The sequence below is a fragment of the Siniperca chuatsi genome, linkage group LG12, assembly GCF_020085105.1.
Source record: "Siniperca chuatsi isolate FFG_IHB_CAS linkage group LG12, ASM2008510v1, whole genome shotgun sequence".
NCBI classification, from domain to species: domain Eukaryota; kingdom Metazoa; phylum Chordata; class Actinopteri; order Centrarchiformes; family Sinipercidae; genus Siniperca; species Siniperca chuatsi.
The window spans coordinates 7704637-7732393 of NC_058053.1; the positions used below are offsets into that span (position 1 = coordinate 7704637).

At 39.6% G+C, this 27757-nt stretch overlaps 1 protein-coding gene across 4 annotated transcripts in view; it reads right to left on the reverse strand.

Annotated features, from left to right (window-relative positions):
• The window catches only part of pard3bb (par-3 family cell polarity regulator beta b), a 212230-nt gene that overhangs the window by 37562 nt on the left and 146911 nt on the right, over nucleotides 1-27757 (reverse strand). For all 4 annotated transcript variants that reach the window (XM_044216505.1, XM_044216503.1, XM_044216504.1 and 1 more), the window contains one exon: nucleotides 22104-22221. In XM_044216505.1, coding sequence (XP_044072440.1) covers nucleotides 22104-22221 — 118 coding nt within the window. The remainder of the gene's footprint in view (nucleotides 1-22103; nucleotides 22222-27757) is intronic.

Below are 27757 nucleotides of genomic sequence, written 5' to 3' on the forward strand. Positions count from 1 at the left end.
TACCAGTTATTGTTGTTCTATTCATTAACACAAAATGGAGAAAAACTTGATTTTTTGACAAAGCGACAGCCCTAACATAACCAACCCTAACCAAAACATGACCACAAAGGTGGCAGATCAGAAAACAGTAATACGAAACTCTTTTGTAATGCTTAATTGGGTAGTTTCTGAGGGTACTGACAAACAATGTCATCATGCAGACATGGTTACCAGATCAGAAAACACTCATATGATTTATTCAGGAAGGCAATGAAAAACAACCTGCCCTATTTTGATGTTTACGTTGGAAGACTTGGAGGGCTTTGGGAGGACATGTACAGTAAGGATTTGAAGGAGTTAAGGAAGGTGGAAAACCAGTGAAAAAGATAAGGGGAGAGAAACTTAAGAGACCCTGAAAGAAAAGGCAAAAAGTGGAGGGCATGAAGAAAGAGACGGTAAACAGTGGTAGTTGGATTCAAATCACATAGAGGCAGAAAGATAACTGAAGAGAGCAAAACAGGATAACTTCATTCAGTGCTGTTTATAAACTAGCAATATCTTGTACCAACTTGGTGTAAGATCAACAGATAAAACGCACAAATGAAACACACAAGCGCACACACACTCATGCTTGTCATGTAACCAGTTGGCTGGGACTTCTTGCCTGTTTGGATAAATTGGTAAAGCTGAAGGTGACACAGTGCCTCCAACAATTTGGGACCTCATGATTGAGGGTTATTTGCAAATTCACACAAGGACTGCAAGGACTTGCAGCTCCCACAAATACACACTTTCACATCACTAAAAAGCTGCAAATTAACTAACAATTTTTCAGAAAAGCTGTTGCCAAATTATATTCAATAGTCTTTTTTTCTCACCAGGCTTTTCTCAAGAGGGAAAGCCTGAAGTGTTGCCAGGTTACTGGCCAATCTGACCAATGACATGTCACTTGACCCTTCTCTTGGCCAATGCCCTGTTTCCAACAACCGGCTGGGCCCCAGCTGGCCAATTAGCTCGCCTCTTAGTGTGGAGCTCAGCCAATGAAAAGCCCCGGGAGACTTCTGTTCATCTGAACTCACAGATGGGAGGACAGAGAGGCATAGAAGCGGGAGGGGGAAAGAGGAAGAGTGTGTATGTGTGTGTGTGTGTGTGAGAGAAGAGAGAGAGAGAGAGAGAGTGAGGGACTTGGCCTGAAATCCCAAACACTATTGAGACATCTTCACTGAAGAGGTTGGCTAGTTTTGAGTTAGCAGTTGGAAACAAATCTCTCCATTTAAAAGCGACCAATGGGAGAATTTCATTATCAGTAGAAGAAATAAAAAGGAAACCAAACTGCAAACCTGTCAGATTTTAAGATGGAGACTTCTTTTCTTAATACCGGAAGTTTCCTTAAAAAAACCTTTTGACAACTTGCAAAACAACAGCTTTTTTAATCTTATGATCATAAAGACAATCACATTTTAGCTTTTGTCCAGCTATGACTAGGTTCCAATGTGCAGTAACTGTTAATATGGATGCATTACACACAGCAGAGGTTCAGTTCCAACTCACATCACTTTCTGTCTACCTCTACTTTACTTTAAGCCTAATTTAATGAAGGACATTAAAGTAACTACACTTTACTACACAGTATATACAGAAGTAAAGTTGCCAAATGGTGAAAATTTCAGTATTAAATGGAAAGGCCTAAATGTTACTGGGTTGGAAAAAATTCAGAAAGCTGTATACAGAAAATACCACAAAATGCAGACCAGGACCAGAGTGGAACTTGAAAAGCTTTCCTTGCTTCACCAGTTACACTGATTTAGAGAGAAAATTCTCCCAGCATTTTAGCAGTATGTCTATTTTTTATCACAAAAAAAAACATTAAGTGAAACTGACTTTCTTTCAGTCAGCATTTTGGACAGCTGTATTGAAATGCCACAGTTATATAAGCTCCCCCTCTCTCAATATCTCAGCGAGTGACTTGAATTTCCTCTATTTCTGTATAACTCTTACTGAATCTTTCCCTGACACACACTCTTGCCCATGTTTTAAGATAACACTTTCTCTCTCAACATCTCTCTCAGTTGCAATTTCAGCTTCCTTCATTGGCATGGCATTAAAGCTCATCTTTGCTGACAGGGACATACAAGTGAAAAGTAGTAAATAAAACAAATATGTACAGACAAATGCAATAGCACAAACAAATAAATTAAAAAGTAAAGAGAAAAAAGTATATCTCGTACAGTAAATGGTATGTTTGTATGCACAGTGTTATGTTATACAAACATGCAGCATCCATGCAACGTGTTAAACACGACAAGTCATCACACTATACAAAAATACCTATCGCTAAAGATGTGTTTTTGTTTTTATGTTTGCCTGTTGGCATCTTTTAGAAGTCATGCAAGCTAAATAGAAATCTAGATTTGATCAAATGTAACGACATCGACACCAATGATCTATATCTGAAACAAATTGGAAATTATTTCCTAATTCTATCCATCCAATTTCTGTACCCATTGATCCAGTACAGGGTCGCCTATCCCAGCTCACATTGGGCAAGAGGCGGGGTACGCCATGGGCAGGTCACCACAGGGCTAATTCATATAGACAGTCATTCACACTCACATTCTCCTACAAGCAATTTACAGTTATTAACTTAAAATATGAAATCTAAACGCCATAACTTCACATGTGGCTCCCAGGTAACAGTGAAAGCAATGAGAAGGTTTTAAGGCCTTCAATACCAAAAAATCTGCAGTGGAGATAGTGAAAACAAAAGTTCAGGTGTATAAACAATAATACGCACATAAACCATGCATACGCCATTTCCCACATTCGTATTTATGAAAGAAGAATACTTCATACCAGGCGTACACACGGTTTTCTAGAGCTGTGTGGGTGAAATGATGAGGTGGAGAAGAAATATAAGGTGAAAGATGTAACCTTATAATAAAAGATTGTTTGCTTAGGTTGTTTGCCAATTTCACTGACTGAGTTATTTTTTGCAGTCTACAAAGAAATCAAAGGCACTTTATTAGCTGTGTCTCTACATGCATTTATAGCAAACTGCGGGAGTGGAAACCGGGCTCATGCACGTGCTTTCAGTTCCACAGTGATTGAGATTCATGAAACAGAACCAGGCTTTATAATTCTGACCATTGTTGGTGAATGTAGCTTATGCTCACTGCTGTTATGGAGACATTTGTCATTTTAAATAAAGTTTTATTTAGTCACTTTCTTGTGCTGAGAGTAATTCCTGATAGTGACCACAACTAACACCATACATTTATGTTATAATAACCTATGCAGTGTCTTAACTAGGGGGTAGCTGATATGTAATATATATAAAAATTGCACATAGTACTGTAGTTTTGAAGTATTCAACAGGAGGTTAAAAGGGCATGTTTGTGTTCCTGATGTTGACAACATCTTCCTCTCTCTAGCTTCCCAGCACTCTCTTTTCTCCGTATGACTTTCAGGTGACTCTCTGTCTCCCACTCCCCCACTCTCTTTTGACATCTAGACTTCCTTAAACCCGCTCTTATTGTGAAACTCACTGACTATTGCTACTGTATGACTCTCAATCTCCCTCCCCGCCTTTCCTCTCCATCTCTGAGTATTTCTTATCTACCAGATGACTCACCATATTTCAACGTCAGATATTTCTCTCCCAGAGGCTCAAGCAGCTGCATGCTGCTTTAAGAATCACTGACAATCTCACACACACACACACACACACACACACACACACACACACACACACACACACACTATCCTCGCTTGCTCACACACTGGCAAGTGTGCATACAGTGTGTGCACAGGTATCTATATTTGACACTTAGAGGTGTGTATGTCCTCGACAACACAGCTGAGCCAACAATCAAGAAAAACTCGTACACACACACACACACACACACACACACACACACACACACACACACACACACACACACATGCACGGCAGTTGGCTATCTGTCCTGTCCACAGTGCAGTGGCCAGTGTTGATAACACTCTCCATTGAACCAAAACTCATCACTCTTTACACACATACCTGGGCGAGGCTTTTTGTGTGTGTATGTGTGATGTATGTTTGCCTGTTGGCATCTTTTTCACAGCCTGAATAGAAGTCATGAGAGCTAAATAGAAATCTAGATTTGATAAGACGTAACAACATCAAGACACATGAGCTATACCTGAAAGGAACAACACACACACACACACACACACACACACACACACACACACACTGCTAAACACACAACCATGGCCTCAACCACAAATAGGTTTTCTAAGAATGTGACCTCTACATAGTAAACTGTATTATTCCAACCATTTCTGCCGACAGCACTGCAACGAGAAGCTTTCACGCTACATTAAAGGATTATTTCTATTTCTGCATGTGATGTTGATATGACCCACTGCTGAATATTCATATCTGAAAATATAAGAACCAAATGAGAAAACACGCTGGGGCTTCAATCTCATTGAGTTTATGTGTGTTGAAAATTGTGTACTGTACATGCACATATAGACAAAGCAGGGACATTTTAAACAAAGGAATCAAAGGTCCTCACTTGTGGGCAATCATTTATTAGGCTTATTCTTGGGTAAAAGTCAGGTTTAATATTGTGTGTTCATGTAGTTTTATGATTTTTTTAAATAAAATAAAAAATCCATAGCCATATACATATTATTTTCTTTATGGCTGAGGAACACACCGAGTGTGATCTTGTTCCCACATATATCGCTTTAAAAAACGTTTTTTATTACTACCAACACACAATAAATAAAGTACCAGATCTAGAAACCCTATTCTATTATATATGCCAACTTATCCTGTGCAGGATTGCATTCGAGCCTGTCCCACACCACTCTTAACTGACCTGTGTCGTCCTGGTAAACTGCCATTTTGAAAAGGCTTGTAATGCTCACATTATATCGCTTTGATGCTTATAGTCTCTCTGGGTAGGAGTTTAGCACCACAACATTTTTTCTCTTACCTCCATGTAACAGATGTCAGCTGTGCTGTCTGAGCTGTAATAAAGTCAGCTGAGCTAGTGTTTATGCAAAGACAACACTTCCTGCTACTGTTTCACATTAAACACTTTACAACAACAAAACAGTGAAAGGTTTTTATTGTGAAGCAGTTACCAAAAGTGCAGCCTTAGTCACAAGGATTAGCGATTGACTGATAAATCCACGTTTAGTAAATAGTACTTTACTTTAATATATGGGGCCCTATTTTTAATGCGTTGCGACCGTTTGGTATTTCCTGACCTTGAAATTCGATTTGCCCACTGTGTGGTATTTTGGTGCCAAGCGCACAGTGCACAGGTGGGAGGTTTATGCAAATGAGACAGCGCAAAGAGAGTTGTTGGTATTTTAATGGAAACTGGGTCTTAGACTTTGCACTGAGAATAGATGTCTCAGAACCACGTCTGTTTCTGGTGCAGCGTCACTTTGCTGCCAGTCAGGTGATTTTATTAACAAGAGCAAACTAAATACATGGGGCAAATGTGCAGCAATGAGGGAATAATGCTTAAAAGGTAAATAAACCATTTTAATTAAACACTCCCTAGCCAGTGGATGCGTATTAAAAAATAACATTTAATGTGGTTAAAGCAGGAACGTCGGTAAATCAGTCGGCATTTATCTATAAATTAATATGAGTGATTCTTACAGTATCTGTTGTCCATATCTGCTTTATACTGTATGAAAGCTTCTCCTTCAGTTCATTAAATCTAAAGGCAGTAGGACAGATATTATATGTTGATAAATCTGCAGCCTCCTATTTGAGAAGTGCCCCGCCAGAGCGCAGTGCCATCACGTACGGCCTTTCACCGTGTTTACCTTCATTAAATCACATGCAAATGACACCAGGCTGCTACAAAGTAACCGTTGTATCACGGTGCTATGTCACATTTTACGATATGACGTGACCATTTATGACGTGAGATACAGTAGAATTAAAACTGAAAGGCAGGTCTCTAACTTTACTGTTTTCACCACCATCCCAAACCATCCCGAAACACAATTCAAACTGTCCCAAAGTAAATGCTGGCCGTCCCAACTATAAAATGGCTGTTCCCCATCTCTTCCGTGGTATGATTTGCCGGTGTGTCAGCCGGTGACACAAGAAAGCGGAAAATCCCACTACAGCTTTAGGACGCCACTGTAACTGCCTGACAGCCACGACATGATCACTGCCTTAGATGTCACTGTCGTGGTTCATCTTCTTGCTGTGTGTGTGCGTGTCAGTGTGTTGCACACTCTTGAGTTGTGTACTCTCACAATTCTACATTGACTTCGTCAGAGATTAATGGTTATGGTTTAATAGCAGTTTGTTTTGTTTAGGCTAGGTTCCATCCTTCCATCCCGCTACGTCCCAAAATCTATTTTTTATAGTCCTTGATAATGTATTTTCCATCCCCAGGACAGCGGGACACACTTAAGTTAGAGCCCTGAGTGGAATGATAAAAGAAGCATGAACAAAAAGACAATGAAAAGAAGCAAAAACGTCTTCTTGTGGTGTGCAACAACTGTAACTCCATGTCTCCAAAGCTAGTAGACCACAGTAAACTTCAACGAGGTTACTGGCGCACATACAGAGAATTAAATCATGGAATAAAGGCTTCTTCAGGTTTTGATTTCAGGGCCTACATGATACATTTTGTCTCTAACCCTGGGACTCAGGCACAAACAAGTAGTCATGTGGGGACCCAACAACCTCAGATCCATGAAAGGTTCTGTATCTTGACCCAAACTTTATGAGGCCAGACTGTAGGGAATCATGCATGTTAAAAACAGATAATAAGTCGTGACATGCTGACTCATTCTGCCCTGCTGGCAGAAAGAGGACACAAATCACACATGCCAGTGAGGGAGTCTGTGTATGTCTCTGTATGTGTGTGTGTGTTTAAGAGAAAATATGTGTATTCAGACATGCTTTCCGTACTTCTGAATTAATGTGAGAGCATGCGTTCATGCATGCGTTCATTCTTGCGTGAACTGTGTGTGTCTGTTCTGGCATATGTGTCTGATGTATGTTTTCATCCTTGTTTTCTATTGTGTGTGTGTGTGTGTGTGTGTGTGTGTGTGTGTGTGTGTGTGTGTGTGTGTGTGTCTAACAGACGTTCAGCGGTCATCAGACCAGCCAGGCACCAGTTCCAGACAGCGAGGTCAGAGTCATTCACTAATCATATTAACATTCCTCTATAATGACCCAACGCATAACTCTCCCTTTTAGGTCTTTTTTTCTCTCCTTCCATCTATCTGCCTCACTCATGCTTTCCACCCCCCGTCTATATTTCTTTCTTGATTTTATCTACCTCATCACCTCATTCTTCCTGCCTCTTTTTAACTATTCAGTCCAGCTCTGACCCTCAACAGTTCTCTCATTTGTTGACTTTACTCCTGTATATTTTCCTCTATTAGCCCTTCCTTCTCATTTTCCCTTCATGAATTCTACCTCTCAAACTCTCCAACTGTTCTGTCATTTCCTCAAATGAAATCCCACCTCATCTTTCTTTTATCTCCCTCCGTCCACTCAAATGACCTTGTGTATTCTGTCACTGTCTGATCCAGCAGTCGGTCACCAAATGAATCCTGAGGGCACAGAATTATGGGCACTGAGGAGCACCTTGTACGAGGGATTAACAGAGGGATTATAGCGCTTAGGAGTGGTCATGGTGGACAGATATTTTACAGACATTATTTCATTATGTCGTTTTTTACTAAAAAAAATACATTCCCATTACTATTTATTGCATATTCTTATCAGAAAAATTTGCAAAATGCACCGCTCCACTTAAAGCGTGGAGAAAAGCTTTTTGCAATATTGAAATGATTTTGTCTAAAGTTTTCATTTAACTTTATCTTTTTTATCTTGACATCTTAATTTGGAGAAAAAAACTCTAACATAGTTTTTTTTCCTATTCTCTGAGTTCAATGAACTGGGGACCTCAAGCTGTTGTTCTTCCATTTGTGGGTGGATTATATGTGATGGTTTCATCGGGGTAGGCAATTCAAAATGACAATGTTTGTGCATGGGGGGATCACAAATTTGTTTGTCCATGTGTTATGCCTAATGCTGTAAGTGTAATACTGCTGGTTCAAGCTCTTCAAATGTGAGGATTTGCTGCTTTTCTTTGTCATATATGAGCGTAAACTGAATCTCTTTAAATATTTAGACTGTTGGTCAAACAAAACGAGACATTTAATTGTCACATTGTGCTCTGTGAAGTTGTGATGGACTTTTTTGAAAATGTTCTGAGATCTTATAGACAAAACAACTAATTGATTAATTGAGACAATAATCTGCAGATTAACTGATAATGAAAATAATCATTAGTGGCAGTTTTTTTACCATGTTTGATTGGGTTTTTGAAATTAACAAGATGCATTTTATATTTGCACTTTGATAAAAAAGGAAGTCATAAAATATGCATTGACAAAAACTGTGCTTCTGTCTTTCCATAAGGAGATACAATGTCATTCACACATTTATCCCAACAGTGTCAGAAAATGTTGACTTGTCAGATAAACATTTATTTCTGATCCTAAAAAGGAGCAGAACTCTGCGGTTAGAATTTCCAGACTTTGGTGAGAAAAGAACAATGTGGTAGACGGTTACAGTAGATGTTCGCGCCAAGATTTTCTGGATCAAATGTTTGTAAAGGGCCGCTGCAATTTCATCAGTGCGGTGAGCTTTACTGTTGCAAGATGGTGACAGAAGCATACTTACTGTAGGTCAGCTTTGGGTTGTTTTAGGTATTTCTACTTGCTTGGACAATAAGTGTGTGTGTATGTGTGTGTGTGTGTGTCTGTGCGTGCGTGCAAGGGGATCTCTATCAACACCAGGTTTGCATCTACTGTTCTCCAGCCAAACCAAATGGAGGCTGTGTGACTTGGCTTAGACCAGTATGACTCAAAATGGTTATGCATTTGGCTTGATGTTCTGCAGTGGCTCTAGTTGCTTTCATACAAGCCTGAAGTTAACTCCTCACTGAACACACGCACACACATTGTATTTAATGATCCTCTTCTGGAAGCAACCTTCACAGGGTTCTGAGCAATCTTCAAACTGGAATCACTTTTTTTTATCAGTTACTACATGTGCCAATACACCGCTCACCCACTCCAGCACACACCCACGCACACATTAATGCACATGCCCGCCCACACACACACACACACACACACACACACACAATCTTACTCGGTCAGTCGGTGTGAATGATTGAACTGTTAATGGCTACAAATCTCTGATGATGAGTCAGCCGTTAATTGCTCCAGTCAGTCATAACCACCGAACCTTACTGAAGATTACCTCATGACTCAGTGTGTGTGTGTGTGTGTGTGTGAGTATGTGTGAGCTAACCTCAATGGTGCAGTGGCCCATGGGGACTGAAAAGAGACAGAAAGAGAATGTAGGAGAGACAGAGGAACAATAAATGTCTGAGCATGAGAGCATCTCCATTATTGACTGAGACAGTGAGAGGATGTATATCATATCTGTAGTGTGTGTCTGAGTATGCCTACTCTAGTCCCAGGAGACGCAGCTATGTGTTTGGGTCCACTGAGTCGGCACTGATCCCATCTTGTCTGACTTGGGGATTACAACCTCCTGAACTGCTGCTGGGCATGCTCACATACATCAACACACACAGATAGAGCAGTGGGATATAGATGAAAGAGGGAGGTAGGGAGGTAAAGAAGGTAGTGAAGGCAATAATAAAGGACATGGAAGAATGTTTAGGAATATTCACACTAACTGAGTTCTTCCTTGACTTTCCTGAACATTTTCACTTGAAGAAACTTTATAAAATGTACAGTAAAGCTTTGCTTAAAAGAAAATGCTGCACACTAAAAAGGAAAGAAAATCTAATTGCTTTGTATTTGCCTTTCCCCTCTACCCTCTTATTTTCTCTCTCCTGATCCCTCCTTCTCTGTGTCTTGCAGTTGTTCTGGACCATCAGTGTAAGCCCAGTTTCCTTTCTGTTCCATTAGATTCAGCACATTTGTGCCGTTCCAACGCTCTACTTGTCCTTATAAGGCCAGAGTGAGTAACAGCATTGGGCTCAATCCCGTGATCACGCAGGAAACACCACTGTCTGACTGCAAAGTATGTATCTGACTATGTACATGTGTGCGCATGTTAGTATGTGCTTGCATGCAAATGTGTGTGTGTGTGTGTTCCTCGGGGCGGTGCTGTCTGCGTCACTCCTGCGCCACATAACCTTTGCAAACCAGCTTATCTTAGTCATTCAGGTATCTGCTCAAAAACAGTCTGACACATCTTCCTGATTAGCATTCACTGCTTTATCCAGTCAGTCATTCTTGTAATCACTGAAGCCAACAAGGGGGTGCAGGTCTTACAATGCAGTTTCTGGAATAATGCTGATTAGTCAGATGATACATTTACATCGGAAGTCTCCAGAGATGCCAAACACTAAACCTTATCCAATTTGTGCGATGGGTAAAATTTGTAATGTGATTCAATGCTTAGTTGAATTAGTCAACAAAGTGAATAAAGGGTGCTTTCTGCAAAAACGCTTAATGAAAGGAAAGTCATCACAGCTGAAAAGTCTCTCACACACAATTCAGCCACAGTTAAATATAAGTTCATTACACTGAGGCTGCATTCAGACGGAGAGAGAAACAGACAGAATATGATCTGAGCAATGGGTTTTAACAGCACTAATGTGTTTTTCCATGAGAAAACCTGTGGTTTAGTGTTTGAACTTGGCAGTGTATGTGTGAGTGCGCATTTGGGTGTGCAAATATGCACGTGCGTCTTAAGAGTGTTCATGTACTGCATGTGTTAGCATGCTGGCTGAGACTGTTTACATGTGTATATCTGTGTCTGACCTTGTGCTTCGTTATCTGTGTGCATGCATTCTGGGCGTGTGTATGCTGATAGAGCAAGAAATTACACATTACACCTCTTTGAAATGCATCCCCTTCAAATCATCAGATTAGAAGTGCAGTCTGCGAGTGTGGTGTGTGTCTGTGTGTGTCTGCTGCCAGCAGTGCAGTCTTTGGTGATTGGGTGATGTGGTACAGTATATTCCAGTGGATTTATGGTCACCCAGAGCTGGCATTAATAATAGAGACTGGAGAAATATGGCCTTACTCAGTACAGTCAGCATGCTGAAAAACAAAACTCTTCACTTTTTCTCATTCTCTCTCTTTATTTCTCAAATTCTGCTTTTCTCATTGCACTTGCTCCGACTACATACGTATCTAAACGTGTGGGATGAGCATTAGGTATGCTTTTATTTCACTCTTTCCATTGTCCTCTCTGTCTAAGTGCTTGAACTCTGTGACAAGAGGATATACAGTAGAATGTATAAATGGATGGACCTATCAATCATCTCAACCAAACAACAACAGCATTTTATTCCCCAATGTCATATTTAATAGAAAAATGATGCACCTCTTATTAAAGGGGGAGAAATGGGAAACAGAGGTTTAGAGAGACAAAATGCGGAAAGGACATGAATCAAACTGAATGAGATGATAAACTAGATTAAAATGGAGAGAGAGAGAGAGAGAGAGAGAGAGAGAGAGAGAGAGAGAGAGAATGGATTGTGAGGAAGTCGAAAAATATTTTTTTATGTAGAGCACAAACAGCTCTCTTAACCCTGTCTGTAATAACAAAGAGCCACACTCAGCTACAAGGTTTACTGATGTCCCTTTCTGCTAATAGAGAGTTGGGGTTCGATCCCCTGCCTGTCCACCTATAAAGCATCCAAGGTAGCACAGCTATTTCTATTTTATAATGGCTGAAATCACATGAACAGTTTCGAGGTTATGAAGGAAAGGGCTATGTGTGTTGTGTGTGTGTTTGTATGAGAGAGAGAGAGTGAGAAAGAGAGAGAGAGAGAGAGAGTGCGGAAAGAGGGACGGCAAAAGGGTTTTGTCTCCCCAGCATGGCTATAAAATGACAAATACAAAGGTCTGCCAAGTATGACTCCATGGTATGGACAAATATCTCACTTTAGAGGTTTGTGGCATATTTGTAAGGCCTACATTTATATCACTGTCACAGTTTTATCAAGCAGAACGCGTTATTGGAATTATTAACTATAAAGGCAGATTTATAGTTAATAACAACACTTTTTGTTGTGTTGGCTCTGTACTCCAGCACATGGTTTGAAAGGGGTGAACAAAGACTATGATGTAAAAGTACTAATTCTCAGCTTTAACCAAAAGTGCAAGAATCGAAGACCTTTTTATATTCAATTCACAGTCAACAAAGTAAGTATGTAAATATTTCAGACACTTCAGTAAACTTCAGTCCCTTGTAGTCAACATCTGGCTGAAGTCTACAACCCATAGACATCAGCAGACACTTGGTGATGCTATAATAATCCTGTACTGCAGCCCTTTTTCAGTTCCTGGTTGTTTTATGTATTGTTAGCTTAAGTTTGTTCTTCAATAAGTCAAACACATGCTGAGTTGGATTGAGGCTAGGTGAATAACTTTGCCAATGATGAAGACTTCACCATTTGGCCAAAAACAATGGTTGGTTACCTTGTTTATGTGTTTAGGATCACTATCCTGCTGCATTGCTCTAAAACTGGGGGACTACGTATAAAAGAGGCTACTTATTCTACACTGTTAACCCAATATGGATGTGAACATACTCAAACACCCTTAAAGCTGAAAAGTCAGCACTTCAACTTTTTAGTTGTTTTTTCCCTTAAAATCCAATGTGCTTGAGCTAAATTAATGAAAATCATGTTGTTGTTTTAATATTTGCACCATTTACCAACCGCACGTGGGAGAAGTTTGCCTTCAGGGCTTTCTGGCAGAAAGGCTTTCTAATTTCTTTTTTCCTAAACCTAACCAAGTAGTTTTGTTGCCTAAACCTAACCAAGTAGTAAGGCTTTCTGGCAGTACGCCCTGAGGGCAAACTTCTCCCATGTGTATACCAACTGCACTGTACTGTGTATGTGCAGAGTATGAATGCGAGCTTACTTGCACGTGACAAGAATGCTCTTTTGTTAAATATAGAGACGATTAGTTGTGTATCATGGCCACGTTCTTATTTTACAGCTAACACTTCCTACCCTTTACGAGAGTTACCAACATATGAAGTAAAATTATTAATTGCAGGAAGTATTTTGACATCCTGTCATAAAAGTAGTTCAATCTGAAATAACAGGGCAGCGGTAACAAGCTGTGCACCCAAAACTGACATACCACCTTTGATGAAGCTGATATGGACAGCTTCTTAGCAAATTATTGGCAACTTACACATCCAGCAGTTACGGAGAAACATTATCTTTCGGTTGGAGTCATGTGTCTGGCCACCTGGGGAATGTAAGTCCAATATTCACCCTCTTTTAGCTCTGTTTTTGGTCTCCACCAACTCCTGAGTATAGAGCAGAGTAAAATATCTGGCTCTTTAGTTGCTAAATGCTCTACTATGTTCACCAGCTAGTCACTAACTGTGTGTCTTTGGTGCTGAGCAAGTAGAGTACAGTCGGTTTATTAGAGCTGTTCCGCAGAAATATAAGCAACAACGATGCCACCAGTTGATTCTTTCACAGGATACAACAACAAGTGTGAGAAATGTTGGGGAAAAAAAGTAATCTCTGAAGTTTTAGAAACCTCACCTTAATTCACCCTGCACTCTAAATAGACAGATAGTCTGAACAATGGCACTGTTTTATTCTGCTTCTACAGGATGGAAAAACTTGTGTTCATTGTTAGTCATGGGTCTTAGTGGGTGATACTCATGACTAATGTACCCACATACACACAGATTGTGGCACTAAATTGTGTTATCATTGTAAAAAGGCTCTCTGTCTTTGCCCAGGTCAACACTCTGTCAGTGTCCCAGTATTTCTGACCTATTTACACTTTGCCTGAAGCGGTGTTTTTCAAATGAGGTGTCAAGATCATTAAAAGGGAAGTTGTAGGAATTCTGTTTCCCACTATACAGGGAATACATACAGTTGTTGAAGCCTTTATGAAGTTGTCAACAAATGCAATATATTTTTAAAAAGAATAATATGCGGTTAATTTTGACAGAGCTTAATAATACTGTGAATAATGAGAATAACATTAGACTTTTATGTAATTACTATGTTTTGCACACTGTACACATGTTGAAAAAGCAAGTTAAAAACAAGAAAGGTTTATGGGAATCACATGCTGGGACTTTCCCAAATTCTATTGTGAATCAGACAATGGTGTGCCTGTCTCTGGATGGTAACAGTGACAAGGTTAGAGAAAATATTGGCCCCAGTTCAGAGGACTGGAACCTTGAACCAAAAGACAAAGATAAATTCCAGAAACACACACACGCGCACACACTTCAAAATGAATACACGTAAAAACATAGAGGTAGACACACAAACACATGCTTGCACGACGGTCTACATACAGTACAGGACCGGACATAGTTCTGACAGTACAGGGAATTCAGTCTGGATCAACAGGATATGATACAAGATCCTCTTATAACTGTGAATGGGCAACATTTGGAGGTGGCAGAGATGAGCAATTCTGCCAGTTTTATGTCCAGGATCATTTTGCCAGTTTTGATCACTGCCAATAACAACCAAATTGAATTTATTCCATATGTTTCCCTAGACTTGTTGAAAGCAACAGTGACCCCTGCTTTTAAATGTTGCCTGCCTGTGATTATCTTCAGAGGAAAGCACAGAAAAAAAGGCTGCTACTGAAACAAAAATTTTGGGTGCAACCCTTGGAACAAGAAAGGGTGAATGAAAGTTTATGGTGCTATGATAACTTCTGTAACAATAACAATCGCAAAGGTGCATTGCTAAATGTTCAAATCAGAAAAGTCAAATCCAGCCATCTATTTATCATACATGTTTTTAGAAAGGTCATTGCAATGCTCAACTCAAACACTGACTAAACTGTTGACTGAACAAATCTTCATTTTCTGGTGTTATGGCTGAATTATTAAAATTTTATAGGTTAAAGACCACAATGCAGTTATTCCAAGTTTAACTAATGTATACTAAATTTGTGGTGATTTAGTACCAAAACAATGAACTTGCCCTGATTTTGTGGAGTATCTAAAGCAAATATAGTGTTTGACACCAGAATGAAAGTGGTGTTCATTCAAGCTAAATCATTGTTATGGACATGAACATCACTGAGGGCTCTAAACTTATTCCTTTGCACAAGCAAAGTGTGCATGTGTGTGTGCATGTCTTTATGTGAGTGAAGGAGAAATGGAATATCAAATTAGTAAATAAAAACCTTCTGACTGTCTGGTTGGATACAGTTCAATCTGATTTCAAAGCTTCATTAGATGGAGAGAACATTATATTGACTGGAAAAAATAAAGGATTGCAGGGAAAAGCTGGCTGGACATAACACAGATCCATACAGTATCAGGAGAGGATGAAGACACATTTCCGACAGTGAAGTTTTATTTTTCCAAACCCACAAATCCCAATTCTGAGCCTTGTAACCTGCCGGTCGGCCCACTGGGTCCTTTCTGTGCAGGGTTCGCATGTTCTCCCTCTTTCTATGTGGGTTCTTCCCACAGTGCAAAGATATGCAGATTAGATCAAATGGAAATTCCCTGTAGGTAAGAATATGAGAGTGAATGTATTCTTCAAGCAAAGTATGTGTTAGCCCTTTGATAGGTGACCTGGCCAGGCTGTACCTCCCCTCTCGCCCAATGCATGCTGGGATTGGCTCCAGGCCCCCTGATGCTGAACTGTATTAGCGGATACAGAAAACAGATTGATGAATGGATTCTAAAAAACTAACTAAAAAAAAATAAATAAAAAAATCAACAATCCAACTAAATGATTTATTCATGCACTAACTTTTTGAGAAGGCGTCCTTCTTCAGCATGGAAACTGGCATACTGACGACAGCACAGGTGTGCTGTATAACATAAATAAATACATTACACTTCATTATGACTTCATTATGTACAGTCAAAAAGGTAATGTTTTTATTTTCACCAATTAGAATTGAAAGCCAAATACATTTTGTTGATCAAGTCAACGTGGAAATGTTCTCCCGATGGCTTGATCAAAATTCAACCTTGAAGCTGCCATGCCTCAGTATAGCAACACACATAGCCACGATTAGCTAGCAAACCAAAATGGAAGAGAATTCATAATAAAAGGCCAAAAAACCTCCACCATTTTGACATCTTGCTCACCTTGATCAAAGACAGGCCAAGCGCCTTATTTGTCACTAATGCTCTGCCAAAAAAGGGTAAAAGTGGACGACCCACTCTGCACTCCAGCGAAGTTAGTAAGCAAACACTGAATTCCTAATAGTTGCTCTTTACCAAACCCACAGAAAAGAATATCACAACAACAGAGGCCTTCTTCGTCGTACACCATTTACCAATGCACAGCTGGTCAAGAGGACAAAACACACATGACATCGAAAATGCAACCGCAAGTGAACCACTTGGCCCAGCATCTGTGACAAGGAGGACAGAGTCATCATCAGAGGAGGGTTGAATGGGCTCAACTCTGAATGTCAGGATGAAGACATATACGCGGCACACATCATTAGTGCTGTCAATGCTTTTAAAGCCAAAGTGGGTCTGTGGACTTCTCAATTTCAAAATTGGAAACTGACACTCTTCCCAAACCTGGTGAGACTGGCAGAGAATGTGAGAAAACAATTCTGAGTCCATTTGGAGAGAGTGACAGCAGGACTTGAAAGGCATTTTCATTTTCAATGACATTTCATGTCATTGAAAATGAATGAATGGGCTGTATCTGTCAAGTTTCAGGATGCATTTTTTTTTAACCAAATGGTGTGGACATGGAAATAATTTAACTGCAAAGTGAGACTTAATTGCAAGCCAGGCAAAAGGAGTTTTGGGGGCTTCTTCTCATTCTGTGCACTGAAGGTTGAAGTCCACGTTGGGTGCACTCATCTTTGTGAGATGGCATTTTTCACAGATTCACATAACCAATTTAATGCACAGGACAATTGGGAAATAGCTTCTTATGCTGGCTAAGAATAGCTGTAAGGCAAGGTGATATCAGCCCTAAAACTTACCACTCGCCCATCAGCTTAGCTAAAAATATCTGAATAAAAAGCAATGTTTATCAATAATTTAGCTGTCCACCATTTGATTCCTACTGGTTGGAAATGAAAGAAAACACTTTCATCCGCCGGACAAGCTGACACATTTGTTCTTGTTTGCCAATACTTGTGGAGTGGTTTTGACTGGGACTTAGGCAGCTGAATGGCTCCTCTTACTCAGATATTTGCTCAACTATTGTCAGATGCACTATGAGAGGGGCTAATTCAGAAAATGGCAGAGACAGAATGGAGATAAGCAGTCTGAATCAGTATCTAATGCTGTCCAAGCCTTTGACTCCTAGCCACGAGCTCCATGGATAGAAAGTTGCACTCTCTTACCAACCTCTTTTTAAAGCACAATGCTACCAAATGCCAGACTACAGGTTACTGTAACACAAATCAACAGCTTGTGAATGTTTCATTAACACTGTACAAATGAAGTGTTGCTGATCTATGGTAAAGTGCAGAAATCTTAATCTATGATGGCAGCAAGGTATAGCCTGAGAAGACTAGGACATTTTACTGTTGAGTTTCTAGTTGTGGCATTCGAATTGAAATACAGTGTACGCACAGTGAAGTTATTGTAACAGTATCAAGTTACATGGAAAGGGAAGGTCAGTGGCTGGGAATATTTGTTTTTCCATTTTAGATTTTCAAAAATTCACACCTTTCCCAGACCTTAATCTTATGACAAAAAACAGGTGCAAACAGTAGGCCCGGGAAAACCCTTATCAGGATAAACACAAATTTAGAAATGATGTATAGTATGTTCTAAATCTAAGGCTTCCAAACCATTTCATTTTGCATCACACCACAAAATGCCATTAGTAATTAAATGACTAACTGTAAATGAACACACATATTTAAGCCCAAAGAACAGGAAAAACTAGATGAAAGCTTTTCAATTTAATTAAATCCTATAATAAAGGCTGTGTCACACCGCCCACTATAACAATTGGCTTCCATACCCTCTGAGTAGGACTGTGTGTGAATGTGTGTGTGTGTGTGTGTGTGTGTATGTGACAACAGCAGCGCCCTGTTGATTTAGTTCCCCTCTCCTCAGGGACAAAGTCTGTTGTTGTCTTCCAAAATACACACACCCACCCACAAGCACACAATGCACTCACTTGGAAACAAACTTGTGGTGTGGCTTTTGTTGCTTGATAATTGTTTTTAGGCAAACATAATTTTGCTAGCAGAGACAGCTAACCCATAACCATGAATCAATGAGATGGTAATGGAGCCATAGGGGGAAAAAAACACACTCAGTATACTGTGGCAACATTGCACGAGGAACTCTCTCTCTCCCTCTCTGCTCTTTCTTTTTTTGTCTCCCTCTCTCCTCTACACTTAAGTTTCCATTGCTTTTACTTTTCATAGTCATTCAGCAAAACCTATACAAAAAATAAAAAGGTCTTAAGGAGAAACAAGCAAAAAAAACAATAAAAGTGAAACTGAATTAGTTTGCCGTTGGCTCACGTCCATAACCATTACTTCTCCCTCAACCCTTCCCACAGAAAGCCAGTCAGGTAAATAATCACTTCTGCTCTAATTAATAAATGCATCATCCTTAATGAGAGGGGCTTGTTAGGCACTGTGGCAACTGCTACTGGTCTGTTTTTCTTTTGATTTTGTTTCTTTTCCTTTTTTTAACTTTCAAACTTCAAACTTAATTTCCACCTCTGAAGCATGCTAATTGCTCTCCCTCTCTGCTTTATAAACAACAACAAAGTTTTCTCATTTGGTGGCAGAGAACGGTGTAATGTGTGGCTATCGATCGCAGGGGAAAGGAGATTGCCCCGGGCTGGTCACAAACCAAATGACTTTAAGATCTAAATTAAAGTGGGCCAGATATAACTTTGGATAAATGTGTGGATACAATGACAAAGGCACCACATTTCTGAATCATTCAATGTTGATTTCAATATTTTGTTACATGAAACTCATACCACTTCAGTGCACCCCAGAACTGGAAACTAAATTGTAAAGTAATTATAAAATAAACTACTGATGGGGGCTGCAACTTATTATAATGATTATTTTCATTACCAATGAATCTGCTGATTTTTTTCTTGAGTCAAAATGGCCTATCACAATATCTTGGAAACCCAAGGGAGAGTCTTTAAATAGCTTTTTTTGTCCAACAAACAATAACACAAAGAAAAGCAAAAAATGCTCACAACTGAGAAGCTAGAACCAGAGAACGTTTGACATTTTTGCTTGACTTGACTTCATTAGTAAATCGCTTATCAAAAAGTTGCTGATTCATGTTCTGACAATCAGCTGATTGAGTTATTGACCGATCAGCTCTACAACAGTTTAGTATGCTGCGTTCACTACAAAAGTGGAAGGCTGCTAATTTTTTCATTATTAAACTCAGTCACAGATCTTTATATATTAATATTTTGGTATAACATTTGATTCCAACTTTAATCATGTCACTAAACTGTTTCTATCAACTTAAGAACATATGTTCACTTTTAAAAACACTAATACTGTTATACATTCCTTCATTTCATTACATCTTAATTACTACAATGTTCTTTTCACCTGTTTAAAGTTTTAGTTGTAGTTTTACTAAAACTACATGATGGGATCACATTAAACCTGTTTAGAATTGTATTACTAACTTTTAAAGCACCGCATGGCCTGGAACCTGGCTACATTATTGAACTGTTAAGTCTGAGATCCTCCAGCAGTGCCCTTTAACCTATTCCACAGTCAAGGCTAAAGACCAGGGGTGACCAAGCCTTGGCCTTTAACGCCTTTATGCCCTGGAAGGATCTGCTTGAGGAGATCTTACTTTTATCAAATAGCTTACCCCAATTTTAGTTAATTCTACTCCTTTCTATTTAAAAAAAAAACTGCCTTGTTTTAAATCCTGACTTGTTTTCATTTATTGGTGTATGTCACTCAAAAATAACCAAATATAGAAAACTCTGATATTACAGCAGTCCATGCAATCCTACAGAGGAACAGAGCACTAACCTTCCATAGGCAGAAGGTCAGGGCTATTAATGGCTGCAGTGAGTGATAACATGTTGACTCCACTTGTCAACACAAAATGCTGTTGTGGCATAATGCTCTTGTAACTAAGAAATCACTTATTGAATTCATGCATTGACTTAGTTAATACATTTAGAAAAGAACTTCCTGGTATGTGGATTCCTGTAAGCAACACTGACTTCTACTGTACTAACTGTACTTCCTGATGTACAAGCACACAATGTATTTCTCTTACGCAAAACTGAGGACTTGTGGCCTGGTGTATTGTAACTCCTCTTAGTAATACACATTAATGTAACACACACACACACACAAACACAAAACAGTTCTTACAAAGGGTTTCCTCCTCAGCACATAAAAACCCTGAGGTGCATGCTACCATTGTTTACCCACAATGTAAAAATACATTTATTAAATAATTTTATTCATTACTCAATAAAGAAACCAAACATTTTTATTTTTTTCAAATTCTTCTTTGAACTACACCATGATGAGGTCTGACAGTATCCTGGTACAGAGAAGTGAAGCTTCTGAGTCTGACTGAAGATCATGGTTAAACTGTGATGTGCTGCAATAAACCTATACACTTGTCATAGTAGATTCCATCGCGAAGAACTCACTTTGGTTGCTCAGGGTGATTTTCTTTTTTCCTCAAAAAGCCATGGAAGCTTAAATGTCATGGTGACAAGAAGAGGCAAGGTGAAACTCAGGAGGCATCTGACTTTACAGTAGTAAAGTTGGTTTTGAAGTGAGACCAGGCACTGTGTGCACTGAAGAGACAAACTGTAGTCAATGATACCTTTACTGCGTCCCTGAGAGAGTACTGATTAAGATTTGTTTTTGTTAACTGGATGGCTTCTGAAACGGAAAAACAATAAAAAGGTTGCTCTTTGTCCAAATAAGGAGCCTGGAGTCGCCTGCATTACTTTGTAGCCTTACAGAGTTTTAATATTAACTGACAATAACTTATAAATATTCCACATTTTCCATGACGTCAACTCTCAGTTTCAGAGGGATCTTTTACCCATGTTTAAACGTTAACTGAAATAAAAGCGTTGTATTCATAAACAGTGTCTGAAAAAGTCAACAGTGGTACAAATGGCTTGGCAGAGCCTTAAAAAACCTGGAATAAATCACTAGCCTGACGCTAAGCTGTTAACATTTGACAGGTTTTGCTATGCACCTGCTCTTCAATGTAACCCATAAAAACTTGTAGAGTTTAGACTTTAGGCTTAATGGAAACATACTATTAACATTAGCATTAATATACTGTATCAGCAGCTAAAGCAAAAGAAAACATGGACAGCAGTAAGGAAGAAGAAACACATTGTCAGCATCTGATTGACAAAGAGATGTGGCAAAATAAAGGCACAGTCAGAATTAAAAAAATTAAATCTGATACCCAGAAACATATTTATAATAGCAGAAGTCATATTTGCTTAGCAACAGCAGCTAACAAAGTTATTGCAGGGTGACACCTGGTACCAGTGTGGGAGGTGATTTCTTGTTAACACATTCATAATTTACCCATTATTACGGCAGCACAGACGTGTTTGTGAGCTTCTTCCAGCATGACTCAGCCAGTCAAAGCTCAAAAGTGGATCTGTGAGGAAGTGATTCTATGAAAAACAGTACCTGCAGGACGACACCTGAGTAAAACCTCTATTTATCTCCTCTGTGCCTCATCCTCAGTGAACAGTGGATCGTATCAGTCCCATCAGCTCCATGCCTGCAGGAGCCATTCATATCAAAGACCACCTTGTGACTGACAGCTAAAGGGCCTTGATCGCTAGACAAACGCAATAAAAGCAGTGATCATTCTGATAGCTGATAGGGAATAAGAAACCTCACAAATACTCTCAGTACACATTCACACTGTGCAGAGATGCTGGTGTGTACACAAGCACACTCATGGAAAGACAACCTGATGATGGACAGACTGATGAAAGGTTGAACACATGTAAGGACAGAATATGCATCAGATTAAGAGCTAATGATGCTATTTATCTGACCTGCATGTCTGTGGACTTGCTTTTCCATGTGAATGTAAGTGTGTGTGTGTGTGAGCTCCTCACTCTGTGTGCGTCGTTGTCGTGTCCTCTGCGTCGTGGGTCTAGTTCTTCATAAGGCGGCACCATTCCTTCTCTCCTTGCCTGCTGGTATTCTCTTCTTAGCTGCTGGATCCTGTCCACACTGCCACACACACACACACACACACACACACACACACACACACACACACACACACACACACACACACACACACACACACACACACACACACACACAAGAAGACAGGAACACAGGTGCAAAGTTATTGAGAAATAAGCATTTAGATCATTCTGAAAAAAAAAGCAAATGGGTTAATTAAGCTTTTACACATCTTAAGATGAATATGGAGTTTCAGACCCCACAGGTACACTAATGGACCCCATTACTGAGTAAATTCAGTGTCACGTTGGGATTCAGGATCTTAAGAGCAAGCATGTTCAATAATGATTCCCAGAATCAAGACCAGTTTTAGGTTGCTTTACGTTTTGACAGAAATCATGCTCTAAACCGAATCACATCAGTATCAATATAACATAAAACACTTTGAGAACTTTGACTGACATCTCCACCAACCAGCTGTCCTGATGATGAGCCAGCCAATAGAAGCCATCTGTTTATTCAAACAGTAATTTTCCTGACATCAGCATGCAGAAGCTTGACTACAGAGATAAAGACTAAACAGACCCACATGTGTACAAACACACACATGCGTGCATGCGAACACACACTCCATACACACACACAGAGATGAATCTCTTGATCGTTCTGACTGCCTACATCTAAATCTGTTTTTCCATCTTTTTCTTTTTCTCTTGAAAAAGGCGAGACACCAAAAACATCAATCATTTGAACATTCTTTCTCTCTGTCGACAGAGGAAATATACAGCATATCAACACTGAACCCTAGGCACCCACACATCCACACATAATGGAAATATGGAAAGTCATAACATACACATATGTACTATATGCACCATTAGAACTGCAGTGTGCTATTTCATGAACCAAGTTGATGGAAGAGGAAAAACGCATCGATGCGCCATCAGGCGAGAAAAGTCAGAAAAATAGCAACACACTTTATCCCTATCTCCAAGGCAATCGGTGAACAAAACGATGCCTTCTGAGAGGTCACACAAAAGTGTTGCATTGCCAGTACTCAGAATGTGACAATTAATGTGACATAAATATTGGGTTGTTCTAGATTTGTGGGGAATTGTTTCTGTGAAACTACAAATCCCCAGAGAAAATTTAATTAAATTCAATTTTATTTATATAGCGCCAAATTCATAACAGAAGTTATCTCATTGCACTTTTCCTATAGAGCAGGTCTAGACTGCACTCTTTATAATATTATTTACAGAGACCCAACAAATCCCACCATGAGCAAGCACTTGGCAACAGTGGCAAGGAAAAACTTCCTTTAAGAGGCAGAAACGTTTGGGCAGAACCAGACTCAGGGTGGGCGGCCATCCGCCGCTACGAGTTGGGTTGACAGTTTAACAGTTAAAGGTGACAAACCCTACAGACACTAAAAAAATACTTATTAGAGCCAATCACCACAGACACAACATAAAGGTACAAACACATGTTAGCTAAGCTCAAGTACGTGCATAACACACAAACTAACAAATGCACAAAAAATATATGTAAGTGCTTCTGAAAGTATATGCACTTACATTTTGTGTAAGTGCATATGTATGCATGTATAGTCTGTCATAGTGAAACACAATCTAGTCTCAGTGTGGGTGTCTGTGTGTGTGTTTGCGTCTGTGTATGAGCGTATCTGTGCTCCATATTCTAGCCTGAGAGTAAGAGAGACCTACTGTGCAAACAGATGCTAACTGCACTTAATCACTGAGCAAAACACAGTTTTAGTCTTGATTGTCCTATCACCTTGTTTTTCTATTCTGTTGAAGTCAAATGTTTCCTTTGCAGTTAAGTTTTTACAGTTCTCTTGAGTTTTACTGAACTGACACTACATTTTGCTGTTTTGCATGCTCAACTTCAGCAAAACATCTACACTCAACCAAAAGCTGTGGAACGATGTTATACGATGGTCAAATGTATGCTATTCTACTCCTATATTTTTCTGTGTCCTGCTCCGCTCTATTCTGTGCTTTTTTAATGTGCTGTTAATGCATCACAGTACAAAAGATTTGTGTCACAAGGAGCTCCAGATAAAACACACCTCACACACACCTACACACACGCCTACACACCACCTCACCCTCTGCTCCACTTTATTGACAGAGGGGCTGGGAGAATGGGGTGGCAAAATGTACACAACATTCATTTTCTGTCCACAGACGCATGCACACACATAAACAAACACACACACACACACACACACACACACACACACACACACACACACACACACACACACACACACACACACACACACACACACACACGCACGCAAAAGCAACTTTATACGATTTATGACCCCACATAAAAGGAGGAGGGTGGGCTCAAGAAGAAATAAATATGATAAACAAAGACATAGCACAACACTCACACAAACATACACGCACATTTATGCAAATATTTCCATGACCACAGACTGAGGAAGCTATTGATTAGCTTCAGAGAAACAAGTAAGCCATAAAAAAAGCAGACTTGTATGACTTCACTTTTTAACTACCTTGTGGTCGTTAAACACCAATAGTATGGGTTAGTGTGGTAATAGTCAAATAGCACAGCATTGGTCTGTGCTTGTGCGTGATACACAAGATGACTCTGTGTCTAAAACATGTTTGCAACTGAAATGCTGTCTTTCTTTAATTACTTAAATGTTATGTCTGTGTTACGGACAGAAGGGCAGGAGACACTGAGGTGGAGACAGATGTAGTTTTTATTGAACACAGCAATGAGCACACAGTAAGCTGGTAAGTGATGGGTGATGGAGCAGTCTAGAATAACGAGTGGAGTACTGATACTGTCCTTTGCAGGATGGGGTTGGAGATTGGGAACCGGAGCCACACATACTGGAGACAGGTAAACTCACGACTGGATGAAGGAACACTGGAGTTGAAGCGCATACTGGCGTAGGAAATGGAAGGCATCCAAAAGGCTTCCATCATCAATGGGGAGAGTCCTTCGTATTCACAAGACCGGACAACTGGCTGGGGTGAGTAGTGTGCTTTTATACTAGTGTAGATGAGGTGCTGATGGGGAGCAGGTGTGTGTGAGTGGTTAGTACTCTGGTGAGGGAGTGCGTTGTGATTGGGTGACCGTGGAGCTTGGCGTGTCCGTGACAGTCTGGAATAACTATAATGAGTGTGGCTTTCATTTTGGTATAATATTAAGGTCAAATAATAACTCATGTATAAAGTGTACATGTTTCAAAATAAAAGCATACAGACTCTAGTCCAGCAACAGACTCCTCTTTTTCTCTCTTTCACTCACACACACATACACACACACAAGCCCAAGGAGATCAATCTCCTGCTCTTGCTCTGTCAAACCAATAATAATTCTATAAATGTTTAAAATCAGAATCGGAAACTCGGCATAGCTGTTAATAATGCTGCTATTAATAATTAAGACTTCTGTTCCATTAATAACATGGTGAGATACGCCCTAAAATATATCAATGTCCACAGCAAAGGAATATGTCCGTGTCATTAAGGCCTATAAATATTTACAGGCCTGGTTATAAAAGGTGCAATTTCTTAAAGTAACACCCTTAAAATCTGTTTTCTGGTTTGCTCTTGATCAGTTTTGGGATCTTTGTCATTTTTGCCATCTCCACTGTTGAAGCTGGGATAAAGTGTGACATGTGATCATTGGTCATGCATATTTAACATTAATTTTTAATGGCATGATGTGAGATCTGTTACAATCCATTCAGCAAAAATATACTATGCATAGGTTTAAATTCTTCTAAATTTATTTATTTAAACTTTATTGCCTCTATTAAGTGTAAATAAATACCCTGAAAAGGCATTATCAGCCTGGTTCACTTTAAGCTAGACTTAATAACAACATCAATAATTTAAAAATCATGCTGAGTGATGTGGCAAATCCATTACAAACACCAGTGCTGGTATCTAAAGGAAAACACAGTGATTTGTCATATCCACCTTATGATCTATTAGTATTTTCCTTCCATCAGAAAAAAATCACTAAGGGGTGTATACATGTATACATGAAAGACAGGGACAGATTAAGAGATGGATACCACAGAAAAAGGGTGAGACAAAGAAAGAGAGAAAGGACAGGTCAAGCAAATGTTTTTGTTCTCTCTAACAGATGACTTTGAGCTGAAAGGTTTGATAAATCTGACACAAAATGGCCAAGGGATCCATGGTGTAGTCTGCCACACAAGCAGCAACACACACACATAAGCACAAAGATGCACACATACAGGGATGGACAATCACACAGGTGATGTATGGTCTGCTCTTAGATGTGGCACAGGGGGGAATATGTCATTCAGACTCTCTGCTCAGTCTGATTTATCACGTGTTTGCAAATGTGTGTATGTGAGAGTGTGTGTTGGTATGTGTATAGAAAAATGAGAAGCTACACAATACGAAACTATGATAAAACCCGATAGTCTACTGAGATCTTTTTCATGGATGTAGAGATCTCTTTGATTGAGTGTTACAATTCAGTATCAGAGGGAGTAAAATTGTACTTTACTATCCAAATATTACAATGTGTGTGTGTGTGTAAGAGAGAGAGAGCGAGGGTGAGTGTCAGTCCTGCATTCCTGGAAGGAACAAAGGATAAAAATGCTACCCACTGGCACAGCTGTTGACCTTCTGAGAAAAGTCAAGTAGTAGGATTTCCTTTTATTAGCATAAATACAGTCATGATAGCCATTTGAAAAATCAATAAAGCTTGAAAACATAAACTGCAATTGATTTAAAAGCTGGGGTGCACGGTGGCAGAGCGGCTACAGCTCCTGCCTCCCAATAAGGAGATCGTGGGTTCGTGGGTTCGATTCCCGGACCGGACCAACATCACACAATCTCTCTGGGTGGAGTCTGCATGTCCTCCCCGTGTTACCGTGGGTTCTCTCCGGGTTCTCCGGCTTCCTCCCACCGTCCAAAGACATGCATGTGTAGGTTAATTGATAACTCTAAATTGCCCGTATTGAATGAATGTGTGAGTGAATGGTTGTCTGTCCTTGTCTGTGTCTGTGTTCGCCCTGCGACGAGTTGGCCACTGTCCAGGGTGTGCCCTGCCTAAGGCCCGAAGTCACTGGGATAGGCTCCAGTCACCCGCGACCCCCTAACGGGGGTCGGGTAGAAAATGGATGGATGGATTTAAAAGCTTATGAGATGGTACACACTGTATATAAATGGCTCCTACACCCCATTCATGGAAAGTAGGAAATTTGTGACTTTGCATCCTAGTGATGCTGATCAATGCAGCAAACAATATCTGTGTGTTTTGAAGTTTTAGAAATGTCAAGAGTTAAAGATGACTATCTTACCCTTTTCAATACAACAGAAAATGAACATCGACTTCCTATTCAAATGAGACGTAATAAGGCAGGAACCTCAAAACCTTTTTAGCCAATAATACAAATTTACTTAATTATACATAATCACTTAATTCAATTCATTACAACTCCAATATGATTTTTTATGTTGTTACAAAACACGAAGAATTAATTGGTATTTTAACCCATAAATGAACAGTCTAAAAATAAGTATTATTTTAC